Source organism: Oncorhynchus tshawytscha, linkage group LG06 (genome assembly GCF_018296145.1).
Source record: "Oncorhynchus tshawytscha isolate Ot180627B linkage group LG06, Otsh_v2.0, whole genome shotgun sequence".
Taxonomy (NCBI): domain Eukaryota; kingdom Metazoa; phylum Chordata; class Actinopteri; order Salmoniformes; family Salmonidae; genus Oncorhynchus; species Oncorhynchus tshawytscha.
Window position 1 is genome coordinate 68,226,009 of NC_056434.1, and position 20,301 is coordinate 68,246,309.

Consider the following 20,301-nt stretch of genomic DNA (forward strand, 5'->3'; position numbering starts at 1 on the left):
CCTATGCAGAATGGGTGAATCGTTACCTTTAAAACCTCTTAAGGATTTCCCCCTTTTTTCAATTTTCGCCTAAAATGGCATAAATCTAACTGCCTGTAGCTCAGGACTGAAGCAAGGATAGGCATATTATTGGTACCATTTGAAAGGTAACACTGATGTTTTTTGGAAATGTGAAAGGAATGTAGGAGAATTTAACACACTAGATCTGGTAAAAGATAACACAAAGAAAAAGCCAACTTTTTTTTTTTTTTTTGTACTGTCTTTGAAATGCGAGAGAAGGGCCATAATGTATTATTCCAGCCCATGTGCAATTTATATTGGGCTGAGCCAATGAATCATTGCATTTTATTTTCAAAATGTTGTCTCAAGACTGCCCAAATGTGCCTAATTTGTTTATTCATTACTTTGTTCAAAACTCTGCACTCTCCTCAAACAATAGTATGGTATTCTTTCAATGTAATACCACAGTGCCGTTAGAATTTAAGATTTCTGCCAATATCAGATATGTCTGTCCTGTTTTCTTGTTTCTAACAACCTCAAGTTTATCACATTAGCCTACGTTAGCTCAACGGTCCTGTGGATGGGACACCGATCCCGAAGAAAATTTTTAGTCCTAGGGGCTTTAGTAATGGTCTCTATTTCCAAAATGCATATGTCAGATGTTTATTAAATTGAAGAACTGATAATTTGTTCAATGCAGGAAACACACCTGTTCTTAATTTATCCGGATATTGGTCTATTCACATCAATTAAGTAATAGGCCTACCTGACCTCTTTGAAACGATAGTATTCCGTAAATGTAACCTAATAACGAGTGATGTTGGAGGGCACAGGGTTATTTCCTTATAGCCTATGTTTTGGAACTAGCCTATTTTGACGACTTTGACTGACAATTTATTTCAACTGGGAAGGTTATTTTATCTAGCTGCAGGGACCAAGGGCCTCTGTGTTGAGTGGAATCTGTATGATTTGTTAAGTGTAGTTGGAGGCGCTGGGTTTTCCACCCGGGGCAACAGAAAGAGACATTTGTCTAGCTTTAAGGGGGCGTCTGGGAAAGTGGTTCACCTAGTTGGCCTGCTCTTGGGAGAGGCGGCGACAAGCCCCATCCTTAGTCCTGGAAGAGGAGCCATGGCATCTGTCCTCCCGCTCAACACTAACTGGGCGGAGAGAGGGATAGGGAAAGATGGCGGGAGGAGTAGAAATGAGGGGTAGACAAACAAGTTGAGGAATGCATAGAAATGGGAATGGAGCAACAAATGGAACATATTCAATCCCTGCTGCAGATGGAACTCTGAGATATCTTGCCTCTGAATCACAGGCAGAGAGGCACATGCAGATATGCACTGCATGGTTATATCAGCATGGTCCATTATTACCATTCAACCTTGGTAGCTACACCGCTGTAAATCAAAGCCAGACGGTGGCCACATTCTACATGGCCATTCTGCAGAGCTGGTTTGGGTTGAGGATTATACCTGTATCTACAGTATACATCTATGACCCCTGTGTTTCCCTCTGTATTAGGACCTGCATTTGCATGAAAACGCCTGTTTGACTACTGAGGAGCCTGACCGCCGCTGTATGACTCATACTGGCAGGGACATGGAAGGGAGGGAGTGAGGTAATTGGGTAGGCGGAGGAGGGAAACATCAGCTGCGTTGAAGTCTCTCTCCCCCACCTGGAGGATGAAGTCAGTCAGCCTGCCTGTGGAACTCCAGTCTGGCTCTGATCTCATCAGAACCTAGGAGAGACGGCAGCAAGATGGATCAGCCCTGCCTCAGCGTGCACCGAGGGCTCTGTGTGGGCTGAGGCACCAGGGCATGCTGGTGGGAGTGGGGCATCTAAACATTGGTACTGGTGCCAGGCAGCCCGCCCCCTCAATGGCTATTGTGAGCAGTGCAGCGAAAGCCCTAATTTCCTCAACAATGGGAGGTAGCCCTAGAGAGCCTAGGGCAGGGGTATTGAGGAGAATGGTACTGGCCTTTTTATGTTGACACACTGCAGAAAACCCCCACCTCTCCCACATGCAGTTATGATAATGGTGGATGAGGAGAGGCACTGGTACTGAATATAGCACTGGCTCTTGTAGTGAGTAGCATTGGGATATAGTATTGGATACTCTGACCGTGTGATACATCCTGTCAGTTTGACCGTCATAGAAGTCTGTTTTCCGTGTCTGACACAACACATCGTTCTAACGTCTTGTCTATATGCGCTCAATGTTCCGGCACAATCAAGGACAGAAAACAGCAGATGAACACAGTGGCTTGTGTGAAAAAACCCCAGCTGCTGCGCTGACACCTCCAGTGCCCAGCCAGATCTATGCATCAACACAGCTAGCGTTGAAATCTGCTCCAGTTTGAGAGGTCGCCAGGCGCCGCAGCCAACCTGTCACTGCTGCTGGGCCACTGCACCCAGGAGGGAGTTGCTGATGCCAGTCCTGCTGCCAAACACATTGCTTTAATGTTAAGGACATGTTATGTTTGCCTGTGAGCAGCTCTGCTTATGTTTTCACATAAGGGGATGTCAGATTCTGAAAGCAATCTATCCCAATATTTGCCCTCACAAATGGAATTATGTACCGCCATATTGTGAATTATAGTAACATGGAAGAATTTAGGCTTTTCACCATACATTTTAATAGAAAATTGTTCACTGAGACGTTTGTTAATGGTCATAGTGCATCTTATAAAAATCTAAGTCCTCTATATTCTCCCACGTGATGGTTGATTGAGCATGACTAAAACACCTGAAACATGTGACTCAAACACAGGTCTTGGTTCTCCTGCGCTTTGCACCTCTCGCTGTTGACAGATTGAGTGCCCAAAGCCCCCAATGTTGTGTGAACTGTGAAGAAATGACTTGGCTTTGTTGTTGTGCTATTCCCTTTTGCCCTCTGTGGTGGGTATATTGACTGCTCTGTCCTTCACACTCACTTTCACCGCAGTGCTTGGCAACAAATCACTGGTAAAACACATGGCATATTATCTATTTATGTATAAAGGAGTATCGTTGATTAATTGGTTTTGCCAGGGTGTGCAACAGAGTTTTCCTCTCTTACTACAGCTGACATTTCAGTCATTTAGCAGACGCTCTTATCCAGAGCGACATAGTTAGTGCATTCATCTTAAGATACCTTTGTGTATATATAGTGTAGCTATGTGGACACCTCTTCAAATGAGTTGTGAATATTTCACTGAAGAGCTCAGTGACTTTCAATGTGGCACCGTCATAGGATGCCACCTTTCCAACAAGTCAGTATGTCAAATTTCTGCCCAGCTAGAGCTGTCCCGGTCAACCAAGTGCTGTTATTGTGAAGTGGAAACATCTAGGAGCGGTAGGTGGTAGGCCACACAAGCTCCCAGAACGGGACCTCCGAGTGCTGAAGCACGTAGTGTGTAAAAATCATCTGTCCTTGCTTGCAACACTCCCTACCAAGTTTCAAACTGCCTCTGGAAGCAACATCAGCACAAGAACTGTTCGTCTGGAGGTTCATGAAATGGGTTTCCATGGCCGAGCATGCGCAGGGCCTTCATCTGGCAGCACGACGGATGATTCTGGGTTTGGCGGATGCCAGGTGTACGCTACCTGCCCGAATGCAGTGCCAACTTTGAAGTTTGGTGAAGGAGGAATGTTCTGGGGCTGTTTTTTCATGGTTCGGGCTAGGCCCCTCAGTTCCAGTGAAGGGAAATCTTAACATGCATCTTATCTTAACCTACATCTAAATCTTAGCATACAATGACATTCTAGATGATTCTGTGCTTCCAACTTTGTGGCAACAGTTTGGGAAGGACCTTTCCTGTTTCAGCAATGCCCCTGTGCACAATGTCTATGTGCACCATACAGAAATGGTTTGAATAACTCAGGGTTGAGGTTCTTCCACACAATCAAACACCTTTGGGATGAACTGGAACACCGACCTTGAGCCTGACCTAATCGCTCAACATCAGTGGCTGACCTCACTAACGCTCTTGTGGCTGATTGGAAGCAAGTCCCCACTCCAATGTTCCAACATCTAGTGGAAAGCCTTTCCAGAAGAGTGGAGGCTGATAGCAGCAAAGGGGGGACCAACTCCATATTAATGCCCATGGTTTTGGAATGAGATGTTCAATGAGCAGGTGTCTACACACTTTTGGTCATGTAGTGTAGGTGAGACAACCACATATCACAGGCATAGTAAGTACACTTTTCCTCAAAGTAGTAATCAGCAAAGTCAAAGCTAGGAAAGGGGGGAGTGGGGTGGGTGGGATAAATTGTAAGTGAGTTTAAGTTTTTTTTTTCTCTATCGGGGGTCTAGGTGAGGGGGGTTATTTAAGATACTCTTTGAAGAGGTAGGGCTTTTTGGGCAGGGACACTGCTGTCCTAGCTTCAGAGGAAAGCCGGTTCCCACATTGTGGTGCCAGGACTGAGAAGAGCTTGAACTGTGCTGAGCGGGAGCTTCCCTCCCGTAGGGGTGCGAGGGCCAAGAGACCAGAGGTGGCAGAACTGAGTCCTCGGGTTGGGGTGTAGGGTTTGAGCAGAGCCTGAAGGGAGGTGCGGTTCACATTGCTGCTCTGTAGGTAAGCATCATGATCTTGTAGTGGATGCGTGCTTCGACTGGAAGTCAGAGGAGTGTGCGGAGGAACGGAGTGACATGGGAGAACATGGGAAGGTTGAGGTAGGGTCGTGCTCTACGGATGTTGTGGAGCATGAACCTGCAGGATCGACTCACTGCTTTGATGTTTGCAGAGAACAACAGGGTGTTGTCCAGGGTCACGCCAAGGTTCTTTGCACACTTGGAGGGCGACATTGTGGAGTTGTCAACCGTGATGGAGAGGTTTTTTAGCGGGTAGACCTTCCATGAGAGGAAGAGCAGCTTCGTGTTGTCGAGGATGAGCATGAGGTGGTGGACCAACATCCAAGCGGAGATATGAGTCGAGTGTATCAAGGAGTCAAGCTCCTTGAGTAACTCTCCAAGGGCACCTGGTGGGCAATGGATGAGAACAATATTAAGCTGGAGTCGACAAGTGACATTGACGGCATGGAATTCAATGAGCAGACGGACAGGTGAGAGAATCTCCAGTTAGGAGAAATTAGTAGCCCTGGCCAGGTGCTCTTTGACTACGAGACAGAACCTAGTCAGATGAGGAAAGAGCAGCTAGAGTAGCAGTGTTCTCTGGGATGATCCATGTCTCCATCAGGGCCAAAAGGTCAAGGGACTGAAGGGCAGCATATCAAATTTAAGAAATAGTGGGAATGAGACTGAAGGGAATCCCCCTTGAAACCCCATTTTCTGTTTCACCTTCCCCTTAGTTTCAGGGTGGTTTGAGCTCATTAAGTCAACTTGTTTGCCCATTGGTTTATCCTATTGTGTAGACCTGCCACTAGGTCAGTAGTAGCAGACCACGGTTTAAGATTGTTCTGCTTAATTATAGTTGACCTCTGCTTTAAACGGGAGTTCACTTTTCTTTGTGTGTGTGTGTGTCGGGTGAGTATGAAGGGTGGCAAACAAACAGCCAATCCAAATTCCAGAGATGCAGCCAGTGAAAGACCACACAATCCTGTTTACTACTTTGTGAGGTGTGAAAGGCATGCAGATTGGAAAGGGGATTTTTACAATCCATTTTCTCTTTGTCTCATACGCTTTGCTGTTGGTTTTGAGTTGACACTGAGGATCGGATACAATGTACACTATTTCAACACTGACTGTTATTGTGGTCTCTCTTTGGCCTCTTTCACCCGACAATAACATTTCCTGAGAATGAATAAATCAGTCAGTGTTCATTCTAACAAGGCCCAAATAACAGACCTAATAAAAGGATTAGCAGTAAACCCGTAAAGGTATATGCACATTTGTCCTGTGTTGGCCCATGCTAATCTTGCGATGTCATGCTGCAAGGGTCGTGATCAGTAGGTATGAAATAGAAAACGTTTTGAGGCTAAGTGAAATGGGTGGGGAGGTACAGTATTACCTGATCCGAATATTGTGCCCTGTCAAGGATGTTTGTTTCAGAGCAGATCCCATGCTCCCTGGCAACCTAGCAATGCAAAGGGATTGGTCACGACACCTATTCACTCTGTTTGTTTTCTCCTATCCAAATTTGAAATTGGGTAAGGACTGTTCTTTTCTTCACCTTCACTTTCATCCCCCTCTGTTCCTTTGTCATCATCTTAACGACCGTCCGTCAAGGTGTCGCAGCTCTAACCCAACACTGCTGTTGTGGTGTTATGTTATCCTTCCAAAAGTGCCCCCTCCCGTTGCACATGTCACAACAGCCCAGGAAGCTCATTTCCTGGTGTGAAATAGCTGCAGTGAAGGTGACACACAAGGCGCAGAGTAAATCTCTCTGGCATGGGCCCATGCTGCCTCATAAATGTTGAATGGGGGAACGCGAGGGTACGTGGCGTCATGAATTATACACATTAGGAGCCGGGGATCATTTCCACACCGCGCACAGCCTTGAGCGAGACTAAACTGATAGGACGAAGCCAAAACACCTTTTCTCTTCTCCGCTGTCCATTTGTCTCTTTTAATGTGTCTCCTCGGTCTCTCTCGCTCTGTGTTGCCGACCAATGACCTCATGGTAATGGTCTGCAGGTGCACTGAGTTCTTATTGACCTCTGGATGGTCTTCAATGGAGTTTTAGGAGTAGATGAGATGTGCCGTCTTTTGGTGCTAAAATACGATGTAGGGTGGTCGGTTTTGAGAACTTGAAAGATGTAAAAAAAAAACGCATTTAAAAATAAAAATTTACTCAACTGATAATAGCTTATTAAATCTATGCAAATTATTCTATGTTTAACTGAAATAGGTAGTCTTATTATCCTTTTACCTCATCTTCTCTGCAGTAATGAAGTATGAGTCTCTGTTCTCTGAGGGAACCCTCCGGAACCTGTCCATCCAGTTCCACCTGGAATGTGGCTACACGTCTCTGACCTACTATGAGTACAACCCAGCCAAGGAGCACTTTCAACGGGCCAAGGAACTCTCTGGCCTAGATATGAACATGATAGGTAGGTACAGTAGGCTTGGACCAGTCTCAACATACAGTAACAGCTTGACTGTTTAGAAGGCCTACACTTTTGGTCAGGGAAGTGTATGTGTAACATGGTAATTGGATGAGGTCTTCCCTCCATGCAGGTGCTCTGGGCAAACGGACTCGCTTCCAGCAGAACTTCCTTGCCCAGCTGATCCTGGATGTCAAGCGTAAGGAAGACATCCCAGCCCCTGAGCCAGACAGTGAGCTGACCCTCTCCCCCACCCCACTGGCCAGCCTGCCCAAGGTAAGCACTCTACACCTTTTACCCTCACTCACATTGGGTGGCACATCCAGTGTGATACTCAGTGTCAACAGCAGAGGGGGATCTCCACCCCTCAATAACTGATGTGATATTCTGTAGTGATGGAAGCCTTGGAAAATCAGGACGAAAGTGACTGCAGGGAGAATTCCCATTCTGTCTTTCCCCAGTGAGAAGTTGGTGGGGGGTAGGTGTATTGCTTTCTAGAAAGGCTGTTCGGCCTCATTTGTCAGGTCAGGCGTAGCCAGTGTACATGCTGAGCTTGCCTTTGGCTTGGCGGAGAGGGAGGACAGGTTTTTTGTGGGCTATTTTCAGGAGACCCGTTCCTCAAGTCAGATCCCTAGATACTTGTTTTGAAACTTTATAATTTTATGGCATGTTACCGGTAACCGCATTACTTTCCGTTCATTGGATAATGACCTTAACCTCTGAGACTCACAGTACTGAGAATGGTCCAGTTACCATTAGTACTACCATTCTACCATTTTACTGATTTATGCATATCCCATGGATGGGGTGTGCAGTACAGAACTGGGATATGTTGCGATTCCCTCCGTTTTGTGGGTCACTGAACATGGGTGCAGTGCTATGTCACTGAATCAAGGATGACGACTAGAGCCCGACGATATAGGATTTTTGGGTCTGTTACCGATTTTTTGTTAAGTCACTGATTTACAGATATATCTGCCGATTAGGGATGTTAATCGGTTAGCTGCCGAAAATACATTTGACCGTTCATGCTTATCGGTCAAAAGGTTAATTTGCATCATTTGGTGGAATTGGCCCTGTGTATTTTTGTTACTGATATTTTGTCACTAGTCTATGCTATGAGTCGGCGCTCAGATATTAGCAGTGTCTCCTCTACGTTTGGAGTCCACAGAAACCCAAAACTCATCACAGAGTTAGTGTGATTTTGATTTTTTGATTAGCATACAGAGCTACCAACTTCAGCTGATGCCTACCAACTGTCAGACATCTTGTGCCGATTTTAGTGGCTCTTCATGAAGCCTGTAGGTTACTGGAGTGAAACGTGTTTTTGTAAGCCCAGTCACTGAGCAAGAAATGAAAATTCTAAATGCAATCTTATCGGTCAAAAGGTTAATTTGCATCATTTGGTGGAATTGGCCCTTGTGTATTTTTGTTACTCATCATGCATTTGATTTATCACATGTGCACAGCATACAGAGCCTAGTGTGAGGAGCTGAATAGCCTACCAACTGTCAGACAGCGCGAGAGTGGCTCTTCATGAAGCCTGTAGGTTACTGGAGTGAAACGTGTTTTTGTAAGCCCAGTCACTGAGCAAGAAATGAAAATTCTAAATGCAATCTTGTTAAAAACGTTGTTTGCCACGATTAAAAAGCTATTTTTCCCCACAATCTCAACTCGTAAAGCACGCCTCCCATTCGCCACTGGGATGCGTAGGCTATAGCCTGCCTACGGTTGACTACCAACTCGTAAAGCACGCCTCCCATTCGCCACTGGGATGCGTAGGCTATAGCCTACCTACGGTTGACTACCAACTCGTAAAGCACGCCTCCCATTCGCCACTGGGATGCGTAGGCTATAGCCTGCCTACGGTTGACTACCAACTCGTAAAGCACGCCTCCCATTCGCCACTGGGATGCGTAGGCTATAGCCTGCCTACGGTTGACTACCAACTCGTAAAGCACGCCTCCCATTCGCCACTGGGATGCGTAGGCTATAGCCTGCCTACGGTTGACTACCAACTCGTAAAGCACGCCTCCCATTCGCCACTGGGATGCGTAGGCTATTACCTGCCTACTGTTGACTATCAGCTCATCACCCACCACTTTGTAATGCTAGATTGAAGCAATATAATTGTTTGAAACCTGAACATTTTACTTGACTTCAAATAATGAGGCATGTTTTACCTGGCTTCAAAGTAGCCATGTGAAAATCCATCTGTAGGAACGTGGAGGCAATTATTTTATAAAGACTTCCTCATGCCAGTGTTCCATTGGTTTTCATATCAACTATCTTTCATTGTCCATAGGCCAAAGTGACAATCCTAGTCATATTAGCAACCTATTATTTTAGTTGCTATTAGATTCCCCCTCTAAGTTTCTAATGGAGATTTTCATCTCTGTCACATATGGAACTGCTCACATGAGGTGCGCTGTTTAGGACTGTGTTTTCCGCAAATTGCATTTTGGCAAATGTTTAAAAATTACTGGAGTTACATGTTCAATAATAGTCTATAGTCTTTTGACTGTAAGACGATAGGCTTGCTATTGTTGCATGTTTCCATCAAGTTGTTAATGAAAAATGTCTGGTCCTTGTATGCATGCATGGTATCAGAGGAAGAAGCGAGATGTGTCACTCGCCAAAATCTGTACAATGCATTTCTGTGGGCTTATTCTGGGCCTAAGCTTGTCGCCTGCCTTCTCGCCTTGGGACGACTCCCATTGTTAGGGCGGAGACAAAAGCATCTCGTCATTATATACAGACCCCTGATAGTATTTTCAGTTGGTCACGTCGTTTTACTGTTTAATTTTTATTTTTTATTTACCGTTTGTTGACCGGTTAATGGCAGTCAGTTAAAAAATATATATATATATTTTTAGAGGTGGAATGATTTATTTATTTTTACACATTGTTCTCCGAAGATTAACAGATGCACTAAATTATGATTTCTTAACTAAATATGTAAAATTACATTTAACTTTTGGTTATATGATGACCACCAAAAAGTAATCATATCCTCTAAATACAAAACACTTGTTCAATATTTTTTCTAGAATAATGCATTAGGTTTTGTGCTGAAGCACTACAAGAACACTAATAAACAAGGACAGAATGAAAACTGTCTCAAAGTATATTTGAAACTGCGCTGTTCACAAGTTCAAACTATGCAGTGAAATGCAGTAACAGGCAGTTTGTAATGTCACCACTAGATGTCAGCATCAGCATTTGTATTGAGTAGATTGCCTACGGTGCTTTACAACAATCTAATGTCATGTAAAGAAAAGTATTATGGCAACCCCACAATGAAATATTGTTCCGGCAAATACACGCTAGCTGTTCATTTTCGAAAATGTTTTCTCATGAATGTAAACACATGGTCTGAATCGTAGATATACTCTAACTGTCTTTCTTTTTGCAGATTGTGTATTTCGGGAAAAAAAACAAATAAGCCCACTAACATAATAGGCCCAGATAGTAACTGTGTTATTTTTGTATCAAGGATGAGTTCACTTTGGCACATAAGAAACAGTTTGCTTGCTAGTTAGGCTTTGTCTTGTCAGTAAGGTAGTTAGCCTAACTACATTGCTGGCTAGCCAGCTAATGTTAAGTAAGCATGTGATGAGTACAGGGCTGCTGGCTTGGTGAAGTGTACTTCTGATTATTTACTGGTTGAAATACGCTGTCGCTGGCTTTAGCAAGCTACTCGGTGTCGAACTGCCATGCCCACTCTCTCACGTCGTGACTTACGAGCTGTATGATGTTCATTGAGCAGCTTGTTGAACAAATAAAAAAATTACTGCAAATGAGCAGACATATTTGTTTGTTCTATGTACTGTATATAATAACACATATTTCTATGCAAGGCAAGTATCGGCTGATATCAGTAAACTATTTATCGGTCGGGCTCTAGTGACGACAGGATGCTAGGTGATTGGCCAGCACGCCCGTGGAGCGGCTGTCGGTGCAGGAAAGAGCCACGTATCCAAAGGACCCCGAGAGAGTGGAAACAAGCTGCACTGTGCACGCCTGTCAGCTCTGCATGAATCAGACCCCAGACCCACTGACTCTCTCGGTCTCTCACACACACACACACACACACACACCCCTACCTGATTCTCCATATCCACTCTGCTCGCCACTGCAATGCACCTCAACCCCAGGCTTCATGATCTGAGGAGACTCCTCTCGCCACAGATTTGCTCTCAAGTTCTCTGTTCTAAATTAGATGAATTGTGAAGCTACATTGTATGGTTACACAGATATGTGATCTGGGTAGGCATTCTATCGCTATACTGTACATTTGAGATTTTAGTAATTTAGCAGATGCTCTTGTCCAGACCAGTTTACAATAAGTGAGTTCATCTTAAGATACACTACATGTCCAAAAGTGTGTGGACATCTGCTCATCAAACATCTCATTCCAAAACCATGGGCAGTAATATGAAGATGGTCCCCCCTTTGCTGCTGTCAGCCTCCACTCTTCTGGGAAGCTTTTCACTAGATGTTGGAACATTGCTATGGGGATTCTATCAGCCACGAGCATTAGTGAGGCCTGGCTTGCAGTCGGCGTAACAATTCATCACCAAAGTGTTCAATGGGGTTGAGGTCAGGGCTCTGTGCAGGCCAGTCAAGTTCTTCCTCGCCGATTTCGACAAACTATTTCTGTCTGGACCTTGCTTTGTGCATGGCGGCATTGTCATACTGACAGGTAGCGTTCACCTGGCATCTGCTAAAACCAGAATCGTCCGTCGAGATGGTGAAGCGTTTCCACTGCTCCCGAGTCCAATGGCGGCGAGGTATTTAAGATGCTCTTTCAATGTTTTCGTAAGATGGGCAGGGACTCTCCTGTCCTGACTTTAGAAGGAAGCTTGTTCCACTGTTGGGATGCCAGGACAGAGAAGAGCTTTGACTGGGCTGTGCGGGAGCTGCCCTCCTGTAGGGGAGGGAGGGCAAAGAGGCCAAGGTTGGTGGAACGGAGTGCTCTGGTTGGGATGTAGTGTTTGAGAATAGCCTGAAGGCAAGGAGGGGCAGTAACCCCTTGCTGCTCTGTAGGCAAGCACCAGGGTCTTGAAGATGATGCAAGCTTCGACTGGAAGCCAGTGGAGTGTGCTGTACAGTCTAGGCTTCATCCTTGAATCCATACTCATTTTGAATGGGCCCCGAACTGTGGTGCATGAAGTGTGGAAGATATATTTTTTTGATGAACGATATTGATTTTTGTTTTCAATAGATTTTTGCTGAGATGTACAGCATGGAGGGTATTACTTAGACTGTATTGCGCATTGAATAACTATTGCCCTGCATTACCCTGACCTGAGCTATTTTTTTTACCATGAACCCTTTAACCTGTGCACAAGAATGAAGCATCTGAGCCCAGTAGATTGATTTGAAGATTAGAGAAAGCAGGCAGCTCTGTCATGGACATGGTGATTTTATGATCCAGCAGCATCACGCGATGATCTGACACTCCTGTCCAGGGACATTCTCCAAGCCAAGCATGTGGGCTAGTCACCTGCTGACACTTCAGGGGCTAAGCTATCTTCTGCTGTTTATCTAATCCATCTGACTCTGTCATCATCTCAGCCCCGTCTCTCCCTGCTAGAACAATCAAATATCCAGTCAGTAGAGCCACACAGCAGAGGTGAGGCAGACAGCGCCCAGCTGTTTAACTCTCACCCTGGGCCCAAACCGTGTCACTCCCCCCATGATGAAGTGCCTATTAGAGGCCCATGGCGTAGTGGGTTCACACACACACACTCACAAAAAAAAGTATGGTCAGTGGAAAGGGCCTCTACAAGCACAAGGGGCCCCAAGGTGGGTGTTTGAGACCCTGGTTTGGGCTGAACCCTACCCAACAATGTCAAGGGACAAAGGGGAAGGAGGGTGTTTGCTGAATGTCACACACACAGACGTACTTACAAACATGCAGACTTTCCAGATGGAATGAGGGGGAGAGAAAGCAGAGGGGGCTGTTATTTTGTTTAGCCCCTCTGACCGGTCTGTCTTCAACTTGTGATGCGTCTTGGTTTCCCTCGTATTTCATCCTATCTGCATTTTTCTATCCTGCTGGGGTTCTGCTTGTACCTATACTAAACCAGACTCCACTGACCCCTCTGGTCCTGTTGCCAGTGGTGTGTGTGTGGAGGCTTCACTCATTGTCCTCTTGAACATCTACTGTCAAAAGGACAAACGGTGGGCCACTTGTGTATGTAAACTTGTGACTTCAACTGTACATAGCGTTGTCCGACCAACATATTTTGCTGCATAACATCCTATCGCATGATTCTCTTCCCAACAGCCAAATTGGCAGAACACATTACTCTGCAGCAGATAAAAAACATCAAACCCTTTGACAGGGCTCCAGACTAACATTTTCCCCAGTGCCACCAACTTTTGAGTTGGTGTCACCAGCCCACGATTTGGTCGCACATTTTCTTTTTTTTCACAGCGTCACACAATATAATTTATCATCTTTTGAAGTTATTCAGTGCTTTAGACTGTGTAATAGACTACTGATATGGTAGGCTATTCAATAAACAAGTTGTTTCATCTAACGTGTCCAAGCAGGAATTCATAAAGCAACCTAATCCAAAGACTGTCATGAATTGTGAGTTGAATTGTGAGTTGACAATAAGGTATTATGTTTTACTGTTAAGATAGAGCTCCAGAATTTTCTGAATTTTCCTACATTATTATGTGCGCTAATATCATAGGCTAATGCATTTTGGGGCTTATTCACCACATGAAGAAGTGAATACACAAAACACATTAGATAGCTTGTTAACACTAAGTATAATACCCACCACTAGTAGTCATGTATTAATCGAACAGTAAATATAATACCACCACTAGTAGTCATGTATTAATCTAACAGTAAATATAATACCACCCACCACTAGTGTCACCAAAAGCACTCACAAACTTCTACAGATGCACAATCGAGAGCATCCTGGCGGGCTGTATCACCGCCTGGTACGGCAACTGCTCTGCCCACAACCGTAAGGCTCTCCAGAGGGTAGTGAGGTCTGCACAACGCATCACCGGGGGCAAACTACCTGCCCTCCAGGACACCTACACCACCCAATGTTACAGGAAGGCAATAAAGATCATCAAGGACAACAACCACCCGAGCCACTGCCTGTTCACCCCGCTATCATCCAGAAGGCGAGGTCAGTACAGGTGCATCAAAGCTGGGATTTAGAGACTGAAAAACAGCTTCTATCTCAAGGCCATCAGACTGTTAAACAGCCACCACTAACATTAAGTGGCAACACACTGACTCAACTCCAGCCACTTTAATAATGGGAATTGATGGGAAATGATGTCAAATATATCACTAGCCACTTTAAACAATGCTACCTAATATAATGTTTACATACCCTACATTATTCATCTCATATGTATACGTATATACTGTACTCTATATCATCTACTGCATCCTTATGTAATACATGTATCACTAGCCACTAACTATGCCACTTTGTTTACATACTCATCTCATATGTATATACTGCACTCAATACCATCTACTGTATCTTGCCTAAGCTGCTCTGTACCATCACTCATTCATATATCTTTATGTACATATTCTTTATCCCCCTACACTTGTGTATAAGACAGTAGTTTTTTTTTTTTTTTGAATTGTTAGTTAGATTACTTGTTGGATTATTACTGCATTGTCGGAACTAGAAGCACAAGCATTTCGCTACACTCGCATAAACATCTGCTAACCATGTGTATGTGACAAATAAGATTTGATTTGATAGTAGTCATGTATTAATCTAACAGTAAATATAATACCACCACTAGTAGTCATGTATTAATCTAAAAGTAAATATAATACCACCACTAGTAGTCATGTATTAATCTAACAGTAAATATAATACCACCCACCGCTAGTAGGCATGTATTAATCTAACAGTAAATATAATACCACCCACCGCTAGTAGTCATGTATTAATCGAACAGTAAATATAATACCACCCACCGCTAGTAGGCATGTATTATTCTAACAGTAAATATAATACCACCGCTAGTAGTCATGTATTAATCTAACAGTAAATATAATACCACCCACCGCTAGTAGTCATGTATTAATCGAACAGTAAATATAATACCACCGCTAGTAGTCATGTATTAATCTAACAGTAAATATAATACCACCCACCGCTAGTAGTCATGTATTAATCTAACAGTAAATATAATACCACCCACCACTAGTCATGTATTAATCTAACAGTAAATATAATACCACCCACCACTAGTAGTCATGTATTAATCTAACAGTAAATATAATACCACCCACCGCTAGTAGTCATGTATTAATCTAACAGTAAATATCATACTAACACCCACCGCTAGTAGTCATGTATTAATCTAACAGTAAATATAATACCACCACTAGTAGTCATGTATTAATCTAACAGTAAATATAATACCACCGCTAGTAGTCATGTATTAATCTAACAGTAAATATAATACCACCCACCGCTAGTAGTCATGTATTAATCTAACAGTAAATATAATACCACCCACCGCTAGTAGTCATGTATTAATCTAACAGTAAATATAATACCACCACTAGTAGTCATGTATTAATCTAACAGTAAATATAATACCACCGCTAGTAGTCATGTATTAATCTAACAGTAAATATAATACCACCCACCGCTAGTAGTCATGTATTAATCTAACAGTAAATATAATACCACCCACCGCTAGTAGTCATGTATTAATCTAACAGTAAATATAATACCACCCACCGCTAGTAGTCATGTATTAATCTAACAGTAAATATAATACCACCCACCGCTAGTAGTCATGTATTAATCTAACAGTAAATATAATACCACCACTAGTAGTCATGTATTAATCTAACAGTAAATATAATACCACCGCTAGTAGTCATGTATTAATCTAACAGTAAATATAATACCACCCACCGCTAGTAGTCATGTATTAATCTAACAGTAAATATAATACCACCCACCGCTAGTAGTCATGTATTAATCTAACAGTAAATATAATACCACCCACCGCTAGTAGTCATGTATTAATCTAACAGTAAATATAATACCACCCACCGCTAGTAGTCATGTATTAATCTAACAGTAAATATAATACCACCACTAGTAGTCATGTATTAATCTAACAGTAAATATAATACCACCACTAGTAGTCATGTATTAATCTAACAGTAAATATAATACCACCCACCGCTAGTAGTCATGTATTAATCTAACAGTAAATATAATACCACCCACCGCTAGTAGTCATGTATTAATCTAACAGTAAATATAATACCACCCACCGCTAGTAGTCATGTATTAATCTAACAGTAAATATAATACCACCCACCACTAGTAGTCATGTATTAATCTAACAGTAAATATAATACCACCCACCACTAGTAGTCATGTATTAATCTAACAGTAAATATAATACCACCGCTAGTAGTCATGTATTAATCTAACAGTAAATATAATACCACCCACCGCTAGTAGTCATGTATTAATCTAACAGTAAATATAATACCACCCACCGCTAGTAGTCATGTATTAATCTAACAGTAAATATAATACCACCACTAGTAGTCATGTATTAATCTAACAGTAAATATAATACCACCCACCACTAGTAGTCATGTATTAATCTAACAGTAAATATAATACCACCACTAGTAGTCATGTATTAATCTAACAGTAAATATAATACCACCACTAGTAGTCATGTATTAATCTAACAGTAAATATAATACCACCGCTAGTAGTCATGTATTAATCTAACAGTAAATATAATACCACCCACCGCTAGTAGTCATGTATTAATCTAACAGTAATTATATACCACCCACCGCTAGTAGTCATGTATTCTAACAGTAAATATAATACCACCACTAGTAGTCATGTATTAATCTAACAGTAAATATAATACCACCACTAGTAGTCATGTATTAATCTAACAGTAAATATAATACCACCGCTAGTAGTCATGTATTAATCTAACAGTAAATATAATACCACCACTAGTAGTCATGTATTAATCTAACAGTAAATATAATACCACCACCGCTAGTAGTCATGTATTAATCTAACAGTAAATATAATACCACCCACCACTAGTAGTCATGTATTAATCTAACAGTAAATATAATACCACCGCTAGTAGTCATGTATTAATCTAACAGTAAATATAATACCACCCACCGCTAGTAGTCATGTATTAATCTAACAGTAAATATAATACCCACCACTAGTAGTCATGTATTAATCTAACAGTAAATATAATACCACCACTAGTAGTCATGTATTAATCTAACAGTAAATATAATACCACCCACCACTAGTAGTCATGTATTAATCTAACAGTAAATATAATACCACCCACCACTAGTAGTCATGTATTAATCTAACAGTAAATATAATACCACCACTAGTAGTCATGTATTAATCTAACAGTAAATATAATACCACCCACCGCTAGTAGTCATGTATTAATCTAACAGTAAATATAATACCACCACTAGTAGTCATGTATTAATCTAACAGTAAATATAATACCACCGCTAGTAGTCATGTATTAATCTAACAGTAAATATAATACCACCCACCGCTAGTAGTCATGTATTAATCTAACAGTAAATATAATACCACCACCGCTAGTAGTCATGTATTAATCTAACAGTAAATATAATACCACCCACCGCTAGTAGTCATGTATTAATCTAACAGTAAATATAATACCACCCACCGCTAGTAGTCATGTATTAATCTAACAGTAAATATAATACCACCACTAGTAGTCATGTATTAATCTAACAGTAAATATAATACCACCACTAGTAGTCATGTATTAATCTAACAGTAAATATAATACCACCCACCGCTAGTAGTCATGTATTAATCTAACAGTAAATATAATACCACCCACCGCTAGTAGTCATGTATTAATCTAACAGTAAATATAATACCACCCACCACTAGTAGTCATGTATTAATCTAACAGTAAATATAATACCACCCACCACTAGTAGTCATGTATTAATCTAACAGTAAATATAATACCACCCACTAGTAGTCATGTATTAATCTAACAGTAAATATAATACCACCCACCGCTAGTAGTCATGTATTAATCTAACAGTAAATATAATACCACCCACCGCTAGTAGTCATGTATTAATCTAACAGTAAATATAATACCACCACTAGTAGTCATGTATTAATCTAACAGTAAATATAATACCACCCACCACTAGTAGTCATGTATTAATCTAACAGTAAATATAATACCACCACTAGTAGTCATGTATTAATCTAACAGTAAATATAATACCACCACTAGTAGTCATGTATTAATCTAACAGTAAATATAATACCACCGCTAGTAGTCATGTATTAATCTAACAGTAAATATAATACCACCCACCGCTAGTAGTCATGTATTAATCTAACAGTAAATATAATACCACCCACCGCTAGTAGTCATGTATTAATCTAACAGTAAATATAATACCACCACTAGTAGTCATGTATTAATCTAACAGTAAATATAATACCACCACTAGTAGTCATGTATTAATCTAACAGTAAATATAATACCACCGCTAGTAGTCATGTATTAATCTAACAGTAAATATAATACCACCACTAGTAGTCATGTATTAATCTAACAGTAAATATAATACCACCGCTAGTAGTCATGTATTAATCTAACAGTAAATATAATACCACCCACCACTAGTAGTCATGTATTAATCTAACAGTAAATATAATACCACCACTAGTAGTCATGTATTAATCTAACAGTAAATATAATACCACCCACCGCTAGTAGTCATGTATTAATCTAACAGTAAATATAATACCACCCACCACTAGTAGTCATGTATTAATCTAACAGTAAATATAATACCACCACTAGTAGTCATGTATTAATCTAACAGTAAATATAATACCACCCACCACTAGTAGTCATGTATTAATCTAACAGTAAATATAATACCACCCACCACTAGTAGTCATGTATTAATCTAACAGTAAATATAATACCACCGCTAGTAGTCATGTATTAATCTAACAGTAAATATAATACCACCCACCGCTAGTAGTCATGTATTAATCTAACAGTAATTATAATACCACCCACCGCTAGTAGTCATGTATTAATCTAACAGTAAATATAATACCACCACTAGTAGTCATGTATTAATCTAACAGTAAATATAATACCACCCACCACTAGTAGTCATGTATTAATCTAACAGTAAATATAATACCACCCACCACTAGTAGTCATGTATTAATCTAACAGTAAATATAATACCACCGCTAGTAGTCATGTATTAATCTAACAGTAAATATAATACCACCGCTAGTAGTCATGTATTAATCTAACAGTAAATATAATACCACCCACCGCTAGTAGTCATGTATTAATCTAACAGTAAATATAATACCACCCACCGCTAGTAGTCATGTATTAATCTAACAGTAAATATAATACCACCACTAGTAGTCATGTATTAATCTAACAGTAAATATAATACCACCACTAGTAGTCATGTATTAATCTAACAGTAAATATAATACCACCCACCACTAGTAGTCATGTATTAATCTAACAGTAAATATAATACCACCCACCACTAGTAGTCATGTATTAATCTAACAGTAAATATAATACCACCACTAGTAGTCATGTATTAATCTAACAGTAAATATAATACCACCACTAGTAGTCATGTATTAATCTAACAGTAAATATAATACCACCACTAGTAGTCATGTATTAATCTAACAGTAAATATAATACCACCGCTAGTAGTCATGTATTAATCTAACAGTAAATATAATACCACCACTAGTAGTCATGTATTAATCTAACAGTAAATATAATACCACCCACCACTAGTAGTCATGTATTAATCTAACAGTAAATATAATACCACCACTAGTAGTCATGTATTAATCTAACAGTAAATATAATACCACCCACCGCTAGTAGTCATGTATTAATCTAACAGTAAATATAATACCACCCACCGCTAGTAGTCATGTATTAATCTAACAGTAAATATAATACCACCCACCGCTAGTAGTCATGTATTAATCTAACAGTAAATATAATACCACCACTAGTAGTCATGTATTAATCTAACAGTAAATATAATACCACCACTAGTAGTCATGTATTAATCTAACAGTAAATATAATACCACCACTAGTAGTCATGTATTAATCTAACAGTAAATATAATACCACCGCTAGTAGTCATGTATTAATCTAACAGTAAATATAATACCACCCACCACTAGTA

At 41.0% G+C, this 20,301-nt stretch overlaps 1 protein-coding gene across 1 annotated transcript in view; it reads left to right on the forward strand.

Annotated features, from left to right (window-relative positions):
• The window catches only part of ttc27 (tetratricopeptide repeat domain 27), a 128,099-nt gene that overhangs the window by 30,706 nt on the left and 77,092 nt on the right, over nucleotides 1-20,301 (forward strand). Inside the window, exons 6-7 of the mRNA XM_024424752.2 lie at nucleotides 6,829-6,993; nucleotides 7,121-7,263. Of these exons, the coding sequence (XP_024280520.1) occupies nucleotides 6,829-6,993; nucleotides 7,121-7,263 (308 nt within the window). The remainder of the gene's footprint in view (nucleotides 1-6,828; nucleotides 6,994-7,120; nucleotides 7,264-20,301) is intronic.